Source organism: Bos javanicus, chromosome 27, assembly GCF_032452875.1.
Source record: "Bos javanicus breed banteng chromosome 27, ARS-OSU_banteng_1.0, whole genome shotgun sequence".
Taxonomy (NCBI): Eukaryota; Metazoa; Chordata; class Mammalia; order Artiodactyla; family Bovidae; genus Bos; species Bos javanicus.
This window is the reverse complement of record NC_083894.1, coordinates 19,459,584-19,479,509: the sequence shown is the minus strand read 5'-3', so window position 1 is coordinate 19,479,509 and position 19,926 is coordinate 19,459,584. Positions and strand designations below refer to the sequence as shown.

Here is a 19,926-nt window from a genome sequence, read left to right as displayed (position 1 = left end):
GGGGCTTCCCATCTGCAAATCCGTGAGCCTTGGACGGCAGCAGCAGTGAGGACCAAAGCTTCGATCTCACTTCTGCCCCACTCTCCAGACTGTGGCAACATCCCGAATAAGATTTATTGCTTCTCCCAACGTCTTGAGCGCCTCTTACTGTTGTTCTCCCAGAGTTCCTCTGGGGGTAGAAATGGAAATGCATGCAAAGCCCCCTTCCTCCTCCTCCTCCTGGGTTTGCCCCTCACGACAACCCTCAAGATTTGGATGCACAAGCCCTGATTTATTGGGGCCTGGACCTAAATAAATCACCCTTACAACCTCTCTGCATGTTATATAAGCTTCTCACGTAACAGCTTCATAATAGGAAGCTTGACAGCTTCATAATAGGATTGGAAAATAAAACCTCAAAATCCTAAGGTGTAGACAGGTAAAGAGAACCCTGGGGATTTCACTGGTTTCGTTAAGTTTCTGCAGAATGTTCTCACATCTGAGGACACAGAAACTTTGGGGCACCTTCTCCCTTAGACCATTCAACAGCAGCCACTATTTTTATAAGGGAACTCACTTCTAAATCTATCTGACATGCCTTTCATTTGCTCAGTGCTATACCTGCTAAAATGAGGGGTGACCCCTGCAGAGTGCTCTCAGTCAACTGGAATGGCCAGCAGGCTTTTTGTCTTTGTCTCTTTGAAAGGGGCTGCCTTCCCCACTTCCTGTTCTGATTTTGTAACACAGAGAAATGCTAACCTCAGCCAAACTTAGGAAGACATTTAAGAGCTGCTCTGGAAGCTCTCAAATTTTATAAATCTGCCTTCACTACTTCTAATATGCAAACCAATATAAACAACCTTTGTATTAGAAAAATGTAACTCTGTAGTCACCTTCATATCCCCGAAGATTTTTAACATATTTATTTGACTGCGGCGGGTCTCAGTTGTGGCGTGTGGGACCTAGTTCCCTGACCAGGGATCAAACCCCGGTCCCCTGCATTGGGAGCGTGGAGTCTTAGCCCCTGGACCACCAGGGACATTCCTCCTAGAAGATTTTATAAAACACCTTTCAGTAAAATTCAAGAAAAACACTAGTCTCTTCATTTTTTGATGAGGGCACATGATGAAAGGAGTGTATCACACAAGTATTATTAAGCACTTCACTGTTTGTAAAGTGAAACGATTCCTGTATGACCAGGGCCTGCTTGTATATGGAGACACGCCTGCTTCTGGAGAGCTTTTATGCCAGCTTATACACATCTCTCTCCCCAACCAGCCTCCAGCGCTGCTCAAGGATCACAGCTGTGTCTTGGACTTCTTTTTCCACCTTTCCTGTGCAAGACGCTGGACCACAAAAGATGAAACGCTTTAGTGACACAATGCACCAGAGTTCTAGAACCAAAACCCATCTCTCTGAGACAGGTTCCTGATGGGACCGATTTAAATCTGAATCATTTATGAGCTGCTCTAAAGCACAGCTGAATTATTTGACTCTTACCAGAACTGGACACACGCCTGATCCTCTGAGGAGACACGGCCCGATCGCAGGTGAGATTTCTGCTGTCACTATTCCGCCTCAAACAGGAAACAGAAGGCCCCACTCTGGCTTTTGGGCCAGGTGTTTTCCTCAGAATGGAGGGGCTGGGCGTAGCTGGTTTCGTAGCTGGTTTCCCACCTGAGATGCCTGCAGGTTTGGAAGCGGAATCCTGTGGAGAAAAGAGGGAAGACGTCAGGCCAGGTCACGCCTCCCACTCCCACACCACCACTTCCCGATGGTGGTAGGTATGGGAAAGAAACAATCTCTGTCTAAACAGATACGCCCGATGGATATTTTTCATTTTTACTATGAAGACATTTCCGCTCTTGATAGTTTACTCTTTGATTCACCATGATCTGCCCTGGGTCCCATCAGGGAAACTGTGCCCAAGGTGACTGGTGTCACAAGTTAAATTCATAGCTTTCAGTCCTTTTCCTAGATTTCCTCTCCACGGTCTCCAGCCCCCATGATGCCATCTTCCATTGGTTTCTCCCACAGAGCTCTTTCCTGGATCCTCTTCTATCCATCTGGCTATTCCTTCTCTGGGTTCTGTTCTTCTCTGCCTTTAAATGCTGGTCATCGCAAGTGTTCTAAACTTGGCCCTGGAAACTTTCTCACCATATACTCTCCCCAGATGACCTTGTCCACTCTTTCAACCACCACCAAGCCCTCACGTCCGAGTCGGCACTCTCTCCCGAGCTCCCCACATACTTCATTTCTTTCTTCATCTGCCTCACTTAGCATACTTCAGGTGCCTTGACCCAATAATGTTGACAATAATCATATTATTGTTGTTTTTACTAATCAACATACAGCCCTTTTAAAATGAAAAGTAAGTTCAAAATGTACGTATCAATTCATGATCCTCACAACCCTTCAGGGATGCTTTCACCATACTCCATTTCACAGCCGAAGGACATGAAGCAGTTTCTAAAAATCAGGTGAATTTTACCCACCCATCTCAAAACTTAGCTTTTCTCATATTCACCACCACGTGCCCAGACACCCAACCTACACAGTGAAAGCTATCTCTACAAGTCTCCTTTCTTAACTTCTGTATGTTTCTGTATCACCGTTCCAACCACATACACAGAACACAGCAGACAGAGGCATAACCCAACCATCTTCAATTAAGTCAGACATTAAATTTACAAAAATGTAGAACAGTGCCAGTCTCCTCATTAAGTATTTTTGTTTTGGAAAATGCGGTTAGTTTTTAAAATGTTACATTAAAACACAATGGATTTAACTTTATTTCAAATGAATATATATTCTGGAAACGTCTTAGTTTTAATGTTAAATGCCATAAATGCTGACAGTCCAAACTGGGCCAGGAGGCTTCCCTCAGTCTCCTAGATAAAGTCAGCTCTTCTATAAAAGGCCTCTGGGGTGTGGCGGTCCTGCCCTCCCCTTCACTGGTTCCTTACTGCCTGTGGTTCTGCACTCCCAGCTCCAGACATCCTCACTACCCTGTGACCCCTGCGTGACAATGCGCCTTCATCTTGGCACATGTTATTCCTTCCACCCAGAATACCCTTCCAACTCATCCTTGATCTTTAAGCTTCAGCTGGTGATCCATGAGCTCTCCCCCCTAGAAGCCTTCCTTCCTGGATCTCTCTCCCCATCACGGCCACCAGCACAGCAGCCACACACACCCCCAACTGACAGCCTGACAGCCCATCTTTCTTTACATTCTAATGCCCGCTGCACTAGACTCTAGGCTTGGCCAGGGGCTGGGTCTTTCCATCTCTATATCCCAACAGTCACCACCATATACAGCACACGGTGTGTGTTGGCCGCTCAGTTGTATCCAGCCCTTTGCGACTCCATGGACTGTAGCCCATCAGGCTCCTCTGCCCATGGGATTTTCCCAGCAAGAATACTGCAGTGGGTTGCCATTCCCTTCTCCCAGGGATCTTCCCAACCCAGGTATGAAACCATGTCTTCTGCACTGGCAGGCAGATTCTTTTACCACTGAGCCACTTGGGAAGCCCCCCAAAGCACACAGTGGGCACCCAATAAATGTACACACAGGAAGTGAGAGCCTGAGGTTTACTCCAAGAACAAATTTCAACACTGTAAGCCATGATTTATATTCTTCCATTACATAAAGAAAAATTGAGCCTCACAGAGGCTGAAACTTGCCTGATGCCTCTTTGCCAATGAATGGATGGAGCTACCATGTGAAACCATGTCAATCTCCAAAATCGGTGCTATGAACCTCTGCGCTGCCTTTCCCCCAGCAGGACCCTTGCTTAGTAAGTCAGAAGTAGATAATTTCCCACAGAATGATATAAAGTCCATGCTGATGACATCCACTACGTGAATTAAAAACTAACTTACATAGGGCAATACTCTAAGAGAACACTGGAAAGCAATGTAAAATTGGCCAAGAAAAGCAAGCAAAGGATAAAAAATCTTCTCCCACCATTGTGAAACTGGCTAAGGTAATCTCCCCAGAGAACAACATTTAAAAAGTAACCCAAACTTCTAACCAACTTACAAAGTAAATCTTTAACAAATCAGATTTGCTCTGCCTTTTAGAGTCAACATTCCTTGAAATTCTGAAAGCCCAGTGTGTGGAGCAGAAAGGGCTAGGATTCAGATCAGGAGACCTGAGTTTGAATCTCAGCTTTTACAACTTACCGGCTGTCTCTGTGTTTTAAGTGACCTCTATGAATCCTTAAACTGTAGCAAGAACTTGCCTGTTGTTACTGGAAAAAGTAAATGATAATGTGTAAAGCACCTGAACATTCTGGAAAATTAAATGGCATAATATACATAAGAGCCTAGAGCAGAGGGTTTCGCACAGTCACTGAAGAAATATGTGTTTCCTTGCTTTTAGATAATTCCCCATTCCTTTCATCAAACACACTATCACCAATACAAAAGCTCTGTAATGCATAGCTACACTCAAATGCATCAAATTAAAATCAAGTTCCTTCTGACATAGAACTTTTATGAAGTTTCAGATAAGCCCTGACTAGCTTCCCTTGCTATGGAGAAGGAAATGGCAACCCACTCCAGTGTTCTTGCCTGGAGAATCCCAGGGACGGGGGAGCCTGGTGGGCTGCCATCTCTGCGGTCGCACAGAGTCGGACACGACTGAAGCAACTTAGCAGTGGCAGCAGCAGCAGCCTCCCTTGTGGCTGAGATAGTAAAGAACACGTCTGCAATGCAAGAGTCCAGGGACCGATCCCTGGGTCGGGAAGATCTCCTGGAGAAGGGAATGACAATCCACTCCAGTATTCTTGCCTGGAGAATCCCATGGACAGAGGAGCCTGGTGGGCTACAGTCCTTGGGGTCACAGAGTCAGACATGACTGAGAGAATGACACTCACTCAACTCAAACAGCTGTGAAGCTGTAGGCAACCTAAGGATTCCGTAAACTCAAGGACTAATTCTGCTCAGGACCAACAGAGCACAGAGAAAATGCATATCCCTCCAGCACTGTCTCAGCATGGACCCAGGGCAGATCCAGAATCTTTAGGTACTGCCGAAGTGACCAAGAAACACAGGGGTCTGCCTACAACATGAGGCAAAGGCTGATTCATTCAGCTCTCTGTAGTAAGTACAAAGCCTGTGGCCAGTGGCCGTTTGGCCAGCTCCTGCCCTGTGACACACAGAAATGTGTAAGCAGTGAATAGGGATATTGGAGAGAACTGCGCATAAAGCATTACCATGGGGGGAGAAATGAGTTTGTAGTATTTGTCAGTAAGTAAACATGTCAGTGCTAAAAATATGGAAATTCTACTGCAAAATTTCTAAGATGAAAAGTGCTTCTTCTCCAAGATACACTGGGATCCAGATGATTCTATCACCTTATTTCTATACGACATCATCACGCTGAAAAATAGTATTTCCTTCTGCCCGTGGGAAACAAAATGCTGACTTACATGATGCACGGATCAGAAAAGCTTTTCATTTCAAAATTACACCACCAATTTATAGTCAAAGCAAATGTTATTTAAAGAAACTTTATGCTAGAATTTGGGAGGCAGTTGGTGATCAATGCACAATTAAAAAGTCTCCCATAAATCAAGGAGGAATAATTCTATTGTTTTCATGTATATGTATCTAGAAATAGCAAACTGTTTCTTAGCATTACAACAGTGTATTATTTAATTTAGCAAAGTATCAAATTAAAAATTGGATACAATGAGTTTCCTAAGTTTGACTTCAAAAGAAGTTAAAAAAATAAACACCTGGGTTTTGAAATAATGGACAATCTCAGTAGTTCAGGGATCACTGTGGTGTACCATTCTTTCTAAAAAGATTTATTATAAAAGCTAAAGCATCTCTAAGCTGACCTAGCTCAAGACTATCTCTAGCAGAACCTAAGAATTCCTGATGTACCATGAAAAGTGAAATTGTTAGTTGCTTAGTCATGTCCGGTTCTTTGTGACCCCATGGACTGCAGCACACCAGGCTTCTCTGTCCATGGGATTCTCCAGGCAAGAATGCTGGAGTGGGTTGCTATGCCCTCCTCCAGGGCATCTTCCCAACCCAGGGATCAAACCCGTGGTCTCCTGTGTTGGCATGCGGATTCTTTCCATCTGAGCCAGTAGGGAAGCCCTGAAAACACTTACAACAGCCTTTCAACACTTCAAGCCATACATGTATCATTCCTTCAGACGGGAGTCCTTCACACAGATGACTCACAGCTGCCTTCCTTCCCTGGCACCTGGCACCCGGCACCCACGTCCACTCTTGACCCACAAGACAGAAGCCCAAGAAAAGCCCTACATGGGCTGAAAACGCATGCCAGTGCCCACTGCCAAAAACAGGACCAAGGACAAACACACAGAGTCCAAGACTAGCCTCTGAAATGCTTCTACAACTCCGAAAGCCAGTTTCTTCATGCTCTGGGCAAAAATTACATACATGTTTAATGTCTACGGCTGAGTCCCTTTGCTGTCCACCTGAAACTATCACAATATTGTTAACCACCTATACTCAAATATAAAATTAAAAGTTTAAAATAAATACACATGCTTAATGAAAAATAATCTTTGAACTGCATATGGATTCCTGTTTAAATCGAACACCCAAGTATCTGCCAAGTGCTGTAAAAACATATTGCCTTTTCACCATACGAAATACAGTGGGTTTTCCTTTAGTATCAGGGACCAATGTGTTAGGACAGCAAGAGATCTCAGACAGCTACTAGCCCAATCCTTTCATTCCTGTGTCTCAAAATACTACTTGGCCGAAGTCACATTAGCTGATCAGAGGCAGCATCCCGAATCCTCCTGTTCACCAGAGGGGGCTCCACTGCCCAGAGTGCTTCCTCAGAGCAGCCCAGGAGCTATTTTCATATTAACTCTGTTTACCAGCACTGCTGAGACATTGTTCAACTGTGGTCTGATACAGTTCAAAGTTCATAAAAAATGGTTTTTTTTTTTAATAAATATAAAATCCAAAAAAAATAAAATAAAATAAAATCCAATCAGATATCTAACTTCAAACAACTAATTACATGAAAACATTAAAGTAACTTGTCCTTTCAGCTTACTATTAAAAGGAATATTGATGCTCAAAATAAAATACTGAAATTGAGATTTTTTAAAAATATGCATATAACCAATGAACACCCTAAAATGTACTAAAAATTAATGAATAATACTGCAATACCTGAAAGCAAATCTGCACACAGAGTTCAGCAATTTTATTCACTATTAAAGGGGAACCAATTGCTAATCCATCCCGCTGTTTCCACCACCACTTCTGAAGCAGGAAGAAATTTCACTTACCAAAAACAGAGAACCAAAGTCAGAGGTCTCGCTCAGGATTTCCTTTTTTAGCTCCTGTTTTGCCACTGGTGTCCCATTTCCTTCTTCACCCTTCTTTTCAGGGCTAATCCTATCGATGTGGGAAGTAGAGGGCACTTCCAAGCCTTCTGTGCTTTCCATTTTCACAGGGAGCTCATCTTTGATCTGAAAAACTGCAGCCACGGACCCAGTCTCACATGCTGGATTGGAAGAACTTGCTTTGTCAACATCTTCCTGATTTGATTTCATGGCAGATGTTGTTCTTGGATGCTTCTTGTGTGAAGCATTTTTAGAATGAGTTGTAACATGCACAGCCTGGCTCGTAATGAGTTTATTAAATTGCTGCTTATGCGTCTTGTTAATTGGAATTTCTGCTTTGGGGTCTGCATTCAAGTCATATGTTGCTGTTTTGCTTAAACCTGTTGACTGTCTTGAGGAAGACACTGATGAGGGAGACGAGGCACCAGTTAACTGAGGTCTGGGTGCAGCTTTTGATAGAGCAGGGTCCTTGGGCTGCAACATGGGTCTGGATATAACTTTTGCTTTAACGTTCTTGAAGTTTGGTCTTGGGTAACTTATAATTTTGGTTTTTCTAACTTTGCTGCCTAGGGGGCTATTTGCTTTGGTGGTTGATTTTCCTAGGTTAAGTTTTGACACAATCATTGGTGCCGCCTTCAAATTTGGTAAACATCTGAGCTCTCGATTACTCGTCGGCACTTTGCTACATTTCTCCACGCCTTCAACAGGTGAGACAGAAAAGGTTGTATTTATAGGTTCAAGGACTGGCGTGGACATGCAAATTCTGTTATCTGTACTGATGACCATATCATCTGCATTCCAAGTCAGCTCAAGTACTGACGCTTCCTTTTGTCCTGGCGGGCTATTTGGTATCAGTTCTATGGTAAGATTTTGGGTTCCCAAATGCTTTTCATTGGGGGCAGTTGGTGTGTCTTTAGTCACAGTGACTTGGTGTTTTGGGCCCAGCACTTGGGTTTTGCTTTTATTAACAGCTGGCACCAGTAAAGGGCATTCATCATCTATAAGACAATTGGACACTGTTTCTCTTACATTTTGGCCCATTTCCTTTTGCCCATATGAGCTCTGTGAATGTGTCTCCCTATTTGGTTCATCTTTAGATGGACAAAAGAACTCTTGTAATACAGACCCACTGGGAACATCCATGCCATCAGAAACTTGTGTTAGAGCTTGTATCTCCTTTTCTGTGCCTCGTCTTTGCTGTGCTCCATCTGGGTACTCACTGGCAACCTTTCCTGAAGAACAGTGACACTGATTTTCAGTATCTGGAACAACAACATCAATTTGCATCACCATGTCAGAAAATACTGTGTAAGTTGTGTCCTGGGCCTGTGATGCCGCAGCTTGAGAATTTTCAAAGCTCTCTCGATCACAACTTGTTTCTCTCACATGTATCTTATCAGAATGGGAAGATGGAAGAATGGAACAGGATAAAGATGTATTTATGCTTCTCGTGTTGTTTGGCTGCAGGCTTGCAGTGGTAGGCAAAGACTGACTTTTTCCAGTGGTATCATGTGTTACGAATGTACTGTTAACGTTATCCACTTTTATGTCAAAAGTCTGGTTGAGCAGCAAGGCAGTAGGATTGTCTGTACAGTTCAAATCATCACTGTTAGTTTTCCATACAAAAGTTAGAGATGTCTCAACACTCTGGTTCAACGATCCTAGGGAATGACAACTGCTATGCAAATGTTTGGGTTCCACTGTATTTACAACATGTGCAAAAGATGGACACGTGGAATCCATGTGCGCTTCCAGTGCCTCCTTACTGATGAAGTTACTTGAGGACTTTTGGTGATCGTGTACTTCAACACACTGAGGGTTTAAAGAAATATTTTCGCCAATGTCCACATCAGAGCCAGTTTCATAATCAACCACCATGCCATCTGGGTTGGCACAATGCCAACTCACATTATTGGTTGAAGCGTTTTGGGTAGGTGGTGATTTTTGTTTGCATCCATATGTGTTTCCATTTTTATCACAGATAAATAAGGACTGCAGTTCATCTTCTGTCTTGCCATCTGAATTATCATCATTCATCCTGAGTATTAACTTTAAACCTCCGCCGTTTTATTTCTTTTTTAACTCCTTTCAAATGAGAGGGAAGGAAAATTTGTCTTCGGTTTTTCAGCACAGTTGAAAGTTTCTCAGTCTAAGATGCTTTGCAGTTGAAATGGTTTGTTGTTTCCTGGAAGAAACAAAAAGTTTCACACTCAAGTGAACATTAGAAAAATCAACAAGTCATTATTTGATTAATTTCAATTGCCTTATTTTTACATTTAAAACCTGCAACTAAGGACATAGGTAATTAAGATACTAGCTACAGACTCAACCTCTTTTCAAACACACTTTTTCATTTGAGGAAATGGGCAAAACGGAAGACAGAGGCAAGATGCTGTTAAAACTGTCCCCTCCCTAACTCACTGCAGTAGAGAAGGACGCCCAAATCTGACAATAGCTTTTCTTTCTTTTTGGTTGACAGAGTTGACCACTGGTTCTAATTTGCCTAGGATGGTCCCAATTTATGCTTATCGTCCCAACATAATTATAAAGAATGCCCTTTTCACTTTCGGAAGGGCCCCCTACTGTCTCCTTGGAGGGTGATTACCAGATAGACTAGGCAGGCACAGCAAAAAAAGGCTGAATATCGATGAAGACTCAGGGCACCAGCATTTCTCTTTCCCCTGCTTTCAGTGTGAATCTCAAACATACTGCACTTCAAAATTGAAAACAAAAGCCATTGATTCTTCATAGTTAAAGTGGTATTCTATTGGAAGTACCAAAAAATGTTAAACTGAGTTACTGTGTGACACAGCAAATCTACTCTGACATATCTACGAAAAAGAAAAACTTGTGTCCAAAAATTTATACACAATAGTACATGATTTGTAATAGAAACATTATTCACAATAGCCCAAAAGTGAAAGCAAGCCACAGGTCTACTAACTGGTAAACAGATAACAAAATGTTATATATCCATGCAATGAAATATTTTTCAGCAAGAGAAAGGAGTATTGATTGGTACGTGCTACAACATGGAATCAACGTTAAGACTTCAAATATTATAAATAAAAGAAGAGTATAAGCAAAAATTACAAAGTATAAGAAGCCAGTAACAAAAGACTACATATGATGTGACACTATTTCCATGACATGTCCAGAATAGGCAAATCTATAGAAAGCAGATGGGTGGTTCTCTAGGGCTAAGAAGGGGCAAGAGGGAAAAGAATGAGGAGTGGCTGCTAACTGGAGCGTGTTTCTTTTTCAAAGTAATGAACTACAAACGTTAAGACTGTGGTGATGGCCGCAAAGGGCTGTACATACCCTAAAACAATTCAATTGTACACTTAAAAAAAAAAAAAACCCGTTAAAAACAACCCATGAAAGCTTTCAAATTCAAGGATTTTGTAAATAACTAAAACCTTATTATGCTTTTGGTTAAACTGAAGTGCTTAAGAAAGGCCCAAATATTTAAGCTAAGACTGCAAATAAGTCACACAGATAGACATTTGTTTGAACTGACTTGCTCATCTTGGTAGGTACTGTCAATTGGGTATCATGGTGCTGTTCTGAAGAAATAAAATATCCATCAGGGAAAACAATGACATTCTGTAACCTAGAAAATTGTAAATTAAGAGTAGATCTCATTTTTCTAACTTTCAATCTTTCCTCTGTATTCAAACATACTTCAGTGACCTAAATACAACCAGGACAATAGGAACAAGGGAAGAACTGAAACGATCAGTATCTCCACTAACAGGGCTCTGTGTTTCCTGCCATGAATGCTGAAACCAGCCTTTACTGGGGGCACGAAGAAAGGCCTCAGTGTTTATCTCAATAGCACTCATGTGCATGCATACCAACACATGCAACCAAGAGACTCTGATCTCAAAATAAGTGCTATATAACTCATATACTAACAGAAATAGAAATAGAATTCTATAGAAAATAGAATTTTCTATACTAATAGAAAATGTAAATATCTTTTTTTCCCCACTGTAATTCCTTAGTTAGAAAATAAATTACTGAAATAATAAATTTGGGGGCAGCACCTTAATAAAAGATTTTATGAAACACAAATTAACATTTTTAATCCTCAAGTATAAAACAGGTTCAAGCTAAATGAAAAGGGAAGTCCGTGTATTCATATTTTAGCTTTGTGTGTGGAGGGGGGGAGGCAGTGATTTCACAAAGCACTAAATATGCTACACCTTTATGCTTCCATGAAGGCCAATACTCATTTAAGAAACCCTGGTATAAGCAGTTGGGAGTGCTAGAAACAGAAGAATTGAACACAAATCATAGAAGTTATTTGTCTGTATAAACAGATTCACTAAAGTCAACTGATGGAGCTTTCACTTCCTGAGCTCCCTCCTCCAAAGTATATAAAATATGATTTAAAAATTGCAAAAGAATAAAGAAAATGGTTTGTATGTCAAAACATCTCAAATTATTTCAAAAAAAAATGTACAGAGGATAATTTACACCACTTTGTTGTTTAGTCACTAAGTCGTGTCCGACCCCATGGACTGTAGCCCCACCAGGCTTCTCGTTCCATGGGATTTCCTAGGCGAGAATTCTGGCTTGGGTAGCCACTTCTTTCTCCAGGGGATCTTCCAGATCCAGGGACTGAACCTACATCTCCTGCATTGGCAGGCGGATTCTCTACCACTGAGCCACCAGCGAAGCCCTAATTGACAACATGAGTTACACGTCCTTCTCTGCTTAGGTTGTTTCTAGTTTTATTATTAAATATTATTTACTTATAAATAGCACTGGACTAAATATTTTTGCTGTTTCCACTGTTTGTCACTGTTTCCCCATCTGTTTGCCATGAATTGATGGGAAACAGTGGAAACAGTGACAGACTTTATTTTGGGGGGCTCCAAAATCACTGCAGATGATGACTGCAGCCATGAAATTAAAAGACCCTTGCTCCTTGGAAGGAAAGCTATGACCAACCTAGATAGCTTATTAAAAAGCAGAGATATTACTTTGCCAACAAAGATCCATCTAATCAAAGCTATGGTTTTTCCAGTATCATGTATGGATGTGAGAGTTGAACCATAAAGAAAGCCGAGAGCCAAAGAATTGATGTTTTGAACTGTGGTGTTGGAGAAGACTCTCGAGGGTCCCTTGGACTGCAAGGAGATCCAACCAGTCAATCCTAAAGGAAATCAGTCCTGAATATTCATTGGAAGGACTAATGCTGAAGCTGAAACTCCAATACTTTGGCTACCTGATGGGAAGAACTGACTCATTAGAAAAGACCCTGATGCTAGGAAAGATTGAAGGCAGGAGGAGAAGCGGATGACAGAGGATGAGATGGTTGGAAGGCATCACCATCTCAATGGACATGAGTTTGGATGGCATCACGACTCAATGGACGTGAATTTGAGTAAACATCGGGAGTTGGTGATGGACAGGGAGGCTGGGGGTGCTGCGGTCCATGGGGTTGCAAAGAGCCAGACACAACTGAGCGACTGAACTGAACTGAAATATTTTTGCCATCTTTGACTACCTGTTATTGCTTCCTTTGGAAAAACTTCCTGAAAAAAACAGCATCACTGAGTCAAAGGATGTGACTTTTTAAGGCTCTTGATATAGTCTGTCAAATCATTAAAAAAAAAAAAAGGCAGATTATTAATAACATACATATTAATATGCATATGTAACCTGAGTTTTCTTTTAAAGCTTGTGCATCTTGCTCAGCATTGTCTCCCAAAAATTTTCCCGTGTTACTGGAATACAAAAATATTTCTAACAGTTGTGAAATTCCACTAAAAGTAAGATTAAATTTTTTAGATTTATAAGTCAGTAGATTGCAAAGACTAATAGGAAAATAAAGAACCCATCAATTCTCACATGACTGTTCAGCACACTTGGGTTTATGATTTTTTGAATTCACAGATACAAAAAAAAAAAAAAAAACTCCAACTCAGTGAACAAAGCTATCAAAAAAAAAAAATAAATAAATACCACAGGGAGTTCCCTGGCCGTACAGTGGTTAGGACTGTTATGGCTCTGGGTTCAATTCCTGGTCGAGGAGCTAAGATCCCGGAAGGCATGCAGTGAGGGAAAAAAAAACAACCCACCCCACCTCCCTAAAAAAGAAGCCACAAAGAAATGGATTCAGAAGAAATACTTTAGGAAAATTTTGGTAAGAAATCAATTTACTGAAGTCTTTCCTACTTTAGACTTCCCTTGTGGCTCAGATGGTAAAAGCACCTGCCTATAATGCAGGAGACCTGGGTTCAATCCCTGGGATGGGAAGATCCCCTGGATAAGAAAATGGCAACCCACTCCATGGACAGAGGAGCCTGGTAGGCTACAGTCCATGGGGTCACAAAGAGTCACTGAGCGACTTTACTTCACTTCATTTTTCCTACTTTTAGATAAGAATAGATAAGAGCAGATAAGAGTAAAGAATTAGAGGTACAGAGATGTGAATACCACACGAATTCTGCAGTAAGCTTATCAGCTTCAGGGTTAGTTGGAAGATTAACCTCAACATTCACTGAAGAAAAAAATAGCTTCAAGACATCATCACTACGGAGATAGAGCCCTGGGCAGGAGAAAGTTGACTAGCCTTCCCTCAGGAATTTTGTAAAAAAAAAAAAGGTTAGCCTTGTATTATGGCCAGTTTCACTCCCTTCCTGCCTTAAGAGAAGCGCTGACATATACCCACTACCATGTGTGAAACAGACAGCTGGTGGGAAGCTGCTGCAGAGCACAGGGAGCCCAGCTCTGTGATGACCTAGAGGGGTGGGATGGGGTGCAGGTGCAGGAGAGAGGCTCAAGAGGGAGGGGATATACTCATACTTGTATCTCATTCACTTTGACATACAGCAGAAACACAACATTGGAAAACAATTATACTTCAACTTAAAAAAGAATAGGACTTCACTGATGGTCCAGTGGTTAAAGAATCGCCTGTCAATGCAGGGGACACAGGTTCAATCCCTGGTCTGGGAAGACTCTATATGCCTCGAGGCAGCAGCTAAGCCCCGGCACCACAACCCTAGAGCCCAAGCCCTAGAGTCCGGGAGCCACAATAGAGGAAGCCTGCACACCCTACAGCTTGTGCTCTGCAGCAAGAGAGTAGCCCCACTCGCTCCATCTAGAGAAAGCCTGTGCATAGCGATGAAGACCCAGCACAGCCAAAAATAAAACAAACAAAAATAAATCTTAAAAAAAAAAATAGTACCTAAATTTCTATCACATAGAACTCAGTCTCTGACCTAGTCTCATGTTCTTTGCCTTAATCTCACCTGACACATGAAGAAATGTCTTTATATTTCTATGATTACAATGTGATTTGTAAAGCCTTTAAAGTTACTACCTTGGGAACTTTTTTTTTTTTTTTCAACTAAAGCAAAATTAAAGATGCTTAAAAAAACAGAGAGAGAAAAGGTTGGACTAAATCATTCTCACCCAAACGGTTAATTTCTCAAGCTGTCTTTCAGTAGCATTATCTATCAGAACAAAGTAGAATGATTAACTTTGCTCTCCTTTCTAAGAGAGCCATCTGGGAAAATAGGGAGATCTTTTTCCGAGAACAATTTGGATGAGAGAGAACAAATCCTCTACTTATTAAGATTTGGGAATATGATAGGGGAGCTCCTCTTGAAAAAAAGATTCAGTTCAGTTCAGTCGCTCAATCGTGTCCGACTCTTTGCGACCCCATGAATCGCAACACAGGGCAATTTCTATAATTATCTGTAAGGTCAAATATTGATAGGTCGTAAAAGAAACGTTCAATGAAAAGCACCACTGGTACAAGATGTGAGCTATTTCAGCATCTTTAGAAAAAAAATAAGGTTGCTCTCTAAATCTTAGCTTAAGAAGAATGGCTATTAGTTCCCCAAAGATAAAAATTCATTATCATATAGTTGAATTCATTATCATTAATACTGGAGGACATTTTAGAGATTCAATTCAAATTTCCTCATTTTACAAATGATGAAACCACTTCTAAGAAATAAACTACAAGGCTGGACCAAATTAGTTACTAATGGCAGTTTACTGTGAGATTACACAATAGTTATATGTTTTCTTTGTCAACTGAACTATAAACCCAGAAGAGGCTAACACATCGGTAGGTATCTTCTACATTTTCCAATGACCCTGCAATGTCGAATCCAATGGTTTGAACTTAATATAGCTAAACTTGAATCCCATATGATTATGAAATACTATGTTTCTACAAGTCACATTGCTTTGCAGCCATAAAGAACTTTACTACTTATTTATGTTAACACACAGCATACCAGTTGTTTAATACAAATATGGCTATAATTTACAGCTTTAAATCATAAAATTATGTCAGTCAACTTTTTAAGAACTCACTAATTACAACTGTAGTTCAGTTCTCTGAGCTTTAAAACCCAAAGTATTATCTAATGTTCAACTTATGGTAAAAAAAAGAAAAAGAAAAACAGACACATGCATTCAAGCCCTGAGTTTAGTAAAGAACATCTTTATATCTAGGAATCAAGTACCAACATACCTACTACTTGCTGGTTTTGTAAGAGCATAACAGTTTTCAGTGAAGCCATTTAAAGGAATGGCTTTTCTTCCTTCTCCAGAAGGAATCTAGAGTTGGTTTAGTAAATTTAAAAATGAAAGCTACGATTAAAAATAATGAAATAATGCCATTTGCAGCAACATGGATGAACCTAGAGAGTATTATACTGAGTGAAGTAAGTCAGACAGAGAAGGAGAAATATCGGATGACATCCCTTATACGTGAAAGATACAAATGAACTTACTTACAAAACAGAGACTTACAGACTTAATGAACTTATGGTTGCCAGGGAGGACGCATAGGGGGAAGGGTTAGTTAGGGAGTTTGGGACAGACACATACACACTGTTACATTTAAAATGGATAACCAACAAGGACCTACTGTGTATTACAGGGAACTCTGCTCAGTGTTATGTGGCTGCCTGGATGAGAGGGGAGTTTGTGGGAGAAAGTGTGTGCACGCGCACACTCAGTCGTGTTTGACTCTATGACCCTGTGGATTACAGCCCGCCAGGCTCCTCTGTTCATGGGATTCTCCAGGCAAGAATACTGGAGTGGGTTGCCATTTCCTCCTCCAGGGGATCTTCCCCATCCAGGGATCAAATCAGCTTCTCTGGTTTCTCCCGCATCACTGGCAAATTCTCTGCCATTGCCTGGGAAGCTCTTGGGGAGAAGGAATACACGCACTTGTGTGAGTGAGTCCCTTCACAGGACTGACTACCTGCAGCTCTCACAACATTCTTTGTTGATCAGCTATACTCAAGTACAAAATAAAAAGTTTTTTTAAAAAATGAAAACAGTAGATGTTCCACAACAAAACTGAACTTTCAATAATTTAGAAAAGAGATACAAATCAACTGGGCTGCTTGTAAAAAAAAGCAGACTGAGTCAGTAGATCACTGGTGGGGCCTGAGAGTCTGCATTTTGTATTCATTTCCCTAGTGATGCTGAAACTTTTGGGCCATGGACCATCCTTGGAGTAGCAGGGATGTAGCAGAGTGCGCTGAGCAAAGACTGCCCACCGAGTCAATCGGATCAATACAGGAACTCGTCGGTCAGAAGCAGTTAGCCTCACATCCAACTTTATAGTTTGTTCTCCAAAACAGACATTTCCTACTTTTGAACCCTTAATTTATGCTTTTGCTCTTTCCTCTCAGCTTCCCAGATGGCACCAGTGGTAAAGAACCTGCCTGCCAATGCAGGAGACGCATGTTCGATCCCTGGGTTGGGAAGATCCACTGGAGGAGGGAATGGCAAACCACTCCAGTATTCTTGCCTGGAGAATCACATGGACAGAGGAGTCTGGGGGCTACAGTCCATGGGGTCACAAAGGGCCAGACACTACTGAAGTGAACTAGCAGCTCAGACAGCTAATATGCCCTCTATAGAAAATAACTGGAAAAATTTTTTATAGTCAGAGTTTATGTTGCTTCTAAATCCTACTTGAGTTTATTCCTTCCACATGGAGGGAGTTCAGTTAATGCAACATTCCTGCCCCTCTTCTGTGCTTTTATTCATTCCATCCAGAAGCAGGAATGTGACTGGATTCCACAAATTCAGAAGAACCAGCTGGGTGAGGACTAGTAATGATGAGGGGGGCATTTGCCTCGGGCACTAAATTTAAGACAGACTCAGTAACAGTCCCCACTGGAGCCTGAGGCGAGGAAAAAGTCAGTAATGCTGACCCCATCTTCATTTTAAATTTTGAGATTTTGTTTATGCTTTTTTTCTTAACATTCTGATATTTTAAAATAGCGCATTAAATATTTATCTTGATCACCGAGGTTTTTCCGGCCTCACTCTCTTCACCCTAGTCTCAGCCCCATTGCCCATAGAGAACACAAGCTCTATTCTGTTCCCCTGTCCCTACAGTGCAGGGACACTTAAAGTTGTAATTCACCTGTAATCATCTAGCCACCTTACTCTCTTTCCTATTTCTCAGATGGTTCTTAACCAGAGAGAGGAAGGAGGCGAGTATCCAAGAATCAGCAGCTAACCCTGACCATGTGCTGGCCACGCTTTGGAGCAGAGCCCAGGAAGCCGGGCCCCCGGATGCTGGATGGGGTGGCAGGAGGTCGGGGTGAGGGGGCAGCGACAGAATCCCCCAGGAAGGGCTGCAGTGGCTGCGGCAACCCAAGGAAGCTCGTGGGGCTTTGGACTGTGCTTTTTCACAAACCACTGCAGGAGGGCGTCTATACTGTAACCATCAGCTCAGCCAGTCTGAACAGCCGTCTCAAAAAACAAGGTATTATTTATTGAGCCCTCTCAAAATTGTAAATATGTCACACTAGGCAGCAAACCATCAGAAATTAAGAAGGGGTAAAGTGTGCGGAAGTAAAACCCATGTGGGGAAACTGGGGCTCCTGCCCTGGCCAAAGTGGAAGGTGCTTAGGCTCAAGGCACTGCCTATCCTGTAATCCAATGGCAACCCACTCCAGTATTATCATCTGGAAAACTCCATGGACAAAGGAGCCTGGTGGGTTACAGTTCATGAGCTGGACAGGACTGAGTGAGTAACACAACAACAATGATCTTGTAATCCAGCTCACTTTTTCAGCTGGAAGGTTGGTTTTAAATAACACGGACTGGGCGAGAGGCTTTAAGCCTAAAACTGTACATTCTTCTGACCTGAGTGAACAGCTGCAGCTCACAGGAGCTGGGTCCGTGGGAGAGTGGCTGTCTCCACGGAAGGAGGCTGCACAAGTCTGCATCTTGAAGAGAACCAGGCCAGGGACCCCTGTCTGAAACAAAGCCACTTGGGTGGAAGCCTGAGGACAGGCTGTTCGCAGGCAGCCTCTCTGTGCGGGGCACCCAGCTGGACCTCGAACCGGGCCTGGCAGACGTGGGCAAAAGCAGAGGCTCCAACAGCCTCTAGACAGCTGGCGGGACCAACAGACCCACTAGACAGCTGGCGGGAAGCTCGGGTGAGGCTCAACTACAACTGTAGGGAAGAGAGTTGTGATGGCCCTTTCAGACATTGGTGGTCTACAGAATACATGCCTTGCTCATGACAGCAAAGCAGAAGATTCCTGTGTGTCCCACGGAAAACGAGAATGTTTCTGGCTTTCAACTGTTAGCAACAGATCTGGCAGGTGGCGCTAGACAAGTCACCCCCAATTCCATTCTAACCAGTCAATTAATTCTAAAGGAAATCAACCCTGAATATTCACTGGAAAGACTGATGCTGAAGCTCCAATACTTTGGCAACATGATTCAAACAGCCGGCTCACTGGGAAAGACCCTGATGCCAGGAAACATGGAGGGCAGGAGGAGAAGGGGACAACAGAGGATGAGATGGTTGGATGGCATCACCGACTCGGTGGATATGAGTATGAACAATCACAAGGAGATGGTGTAGAACAGGGGAGCCTGGAATGCTTCAGTCCTTGGGGTCACATAGAGTCGGACATGATTTAGCCATTGAACAACAAACAAACACATTCAGAGACAATGTGGGAATGTAGATGGGCTTTGGTGAACAGGAATCCATGTGGGATTTCAGAAGTTTCAAGAATCACAACACCAGCCCCCCAACACACATACACATCCCAAAGTGTTTCCAATTCCTCCTTGATTGGATAATTAAATACTAAGGAGTAAATCCTCCATAAGACTCAGGTTTCTTATATTTAAGAAATCTAGAAAAGAGGCATAAGCAATAAGCTGTTAGCAGCACAAACATGAAAATGTTTGCTTAAAAGAGAGGGTTAAGGTGTGTCATAGGTGGGGGCTTTCCTAGTGCAGAGCAGTGACCTTCAGAAACACTAAAAAGCATTTTAGAAACTACAGCTCAGATAAACTTTCCCTGTATTACTATTTTAGGGTTGGGCTATTGGGTTGTTTTCAAAATGTGGTAGTTTGGGAAGGGGGAAAAGGGACAAGATGATACCGGGGTCACCTGTGTGCCCTTCACACTCTGGCTGCTGAACTAACAACTCGGCAGTAATGACAGCCCTGACTATGAAGAACTCAGACCGTGTTTTCTGGAAGAACATGAAGTCCATCTAGATTCTGAGACCTCTTTAGCCTGACAACCTGAGTAAGATACTCGTGTGCTAAGTTGCTTCAGTTGTGT

At 42.2% G+C, this 19,926-nt stretch overlaps 1 protein-coding gene and 1 non-coding gene across 5 annotated transcripts in view; one reads left to right on the top strand and one right to left on the bottom strand.

Moving 5' to 3' along the window:
* The window catches only part of MTUS1 (microtubule associated scaffold protein 1), a 187,103-nt gene that overhangs the window by 114,963 nt on the left and 52,214 nt on the right, over positions 1-19,926 (bottom strand). For all 4 annotated transcript variants that reach the window (XM_061404292.1, XM_061404295.1, XM_061404294.1 and 1 more), the window contains exons 2-3: positions 7,272-9,513; positions 1,480-1,687 (exon numbers count right to left, since the gene is read on the bottom strand). In XM_061404292.1, the coding sequence (XP_061260276.1) occupies positions 1,480-1,687; positions 7,272-9,365 (2,302 nt within the window). In that variant the 5' untranslated portion in view covers positions 9,366-9,513. The remainder of the gene's footprint in view (positions 1-1,479; positions 1,688-7,271; positions 9,514-19,926) is intronic.
* TRNAY-AUA (transfer RNA tyrosine (anticodon AUA)) lies at positions 13,526-13,598 on the top strand. Its single transcript has one exon. It is a non-coding gene; the product is annotated as a tRNA-Tyr (tRNA).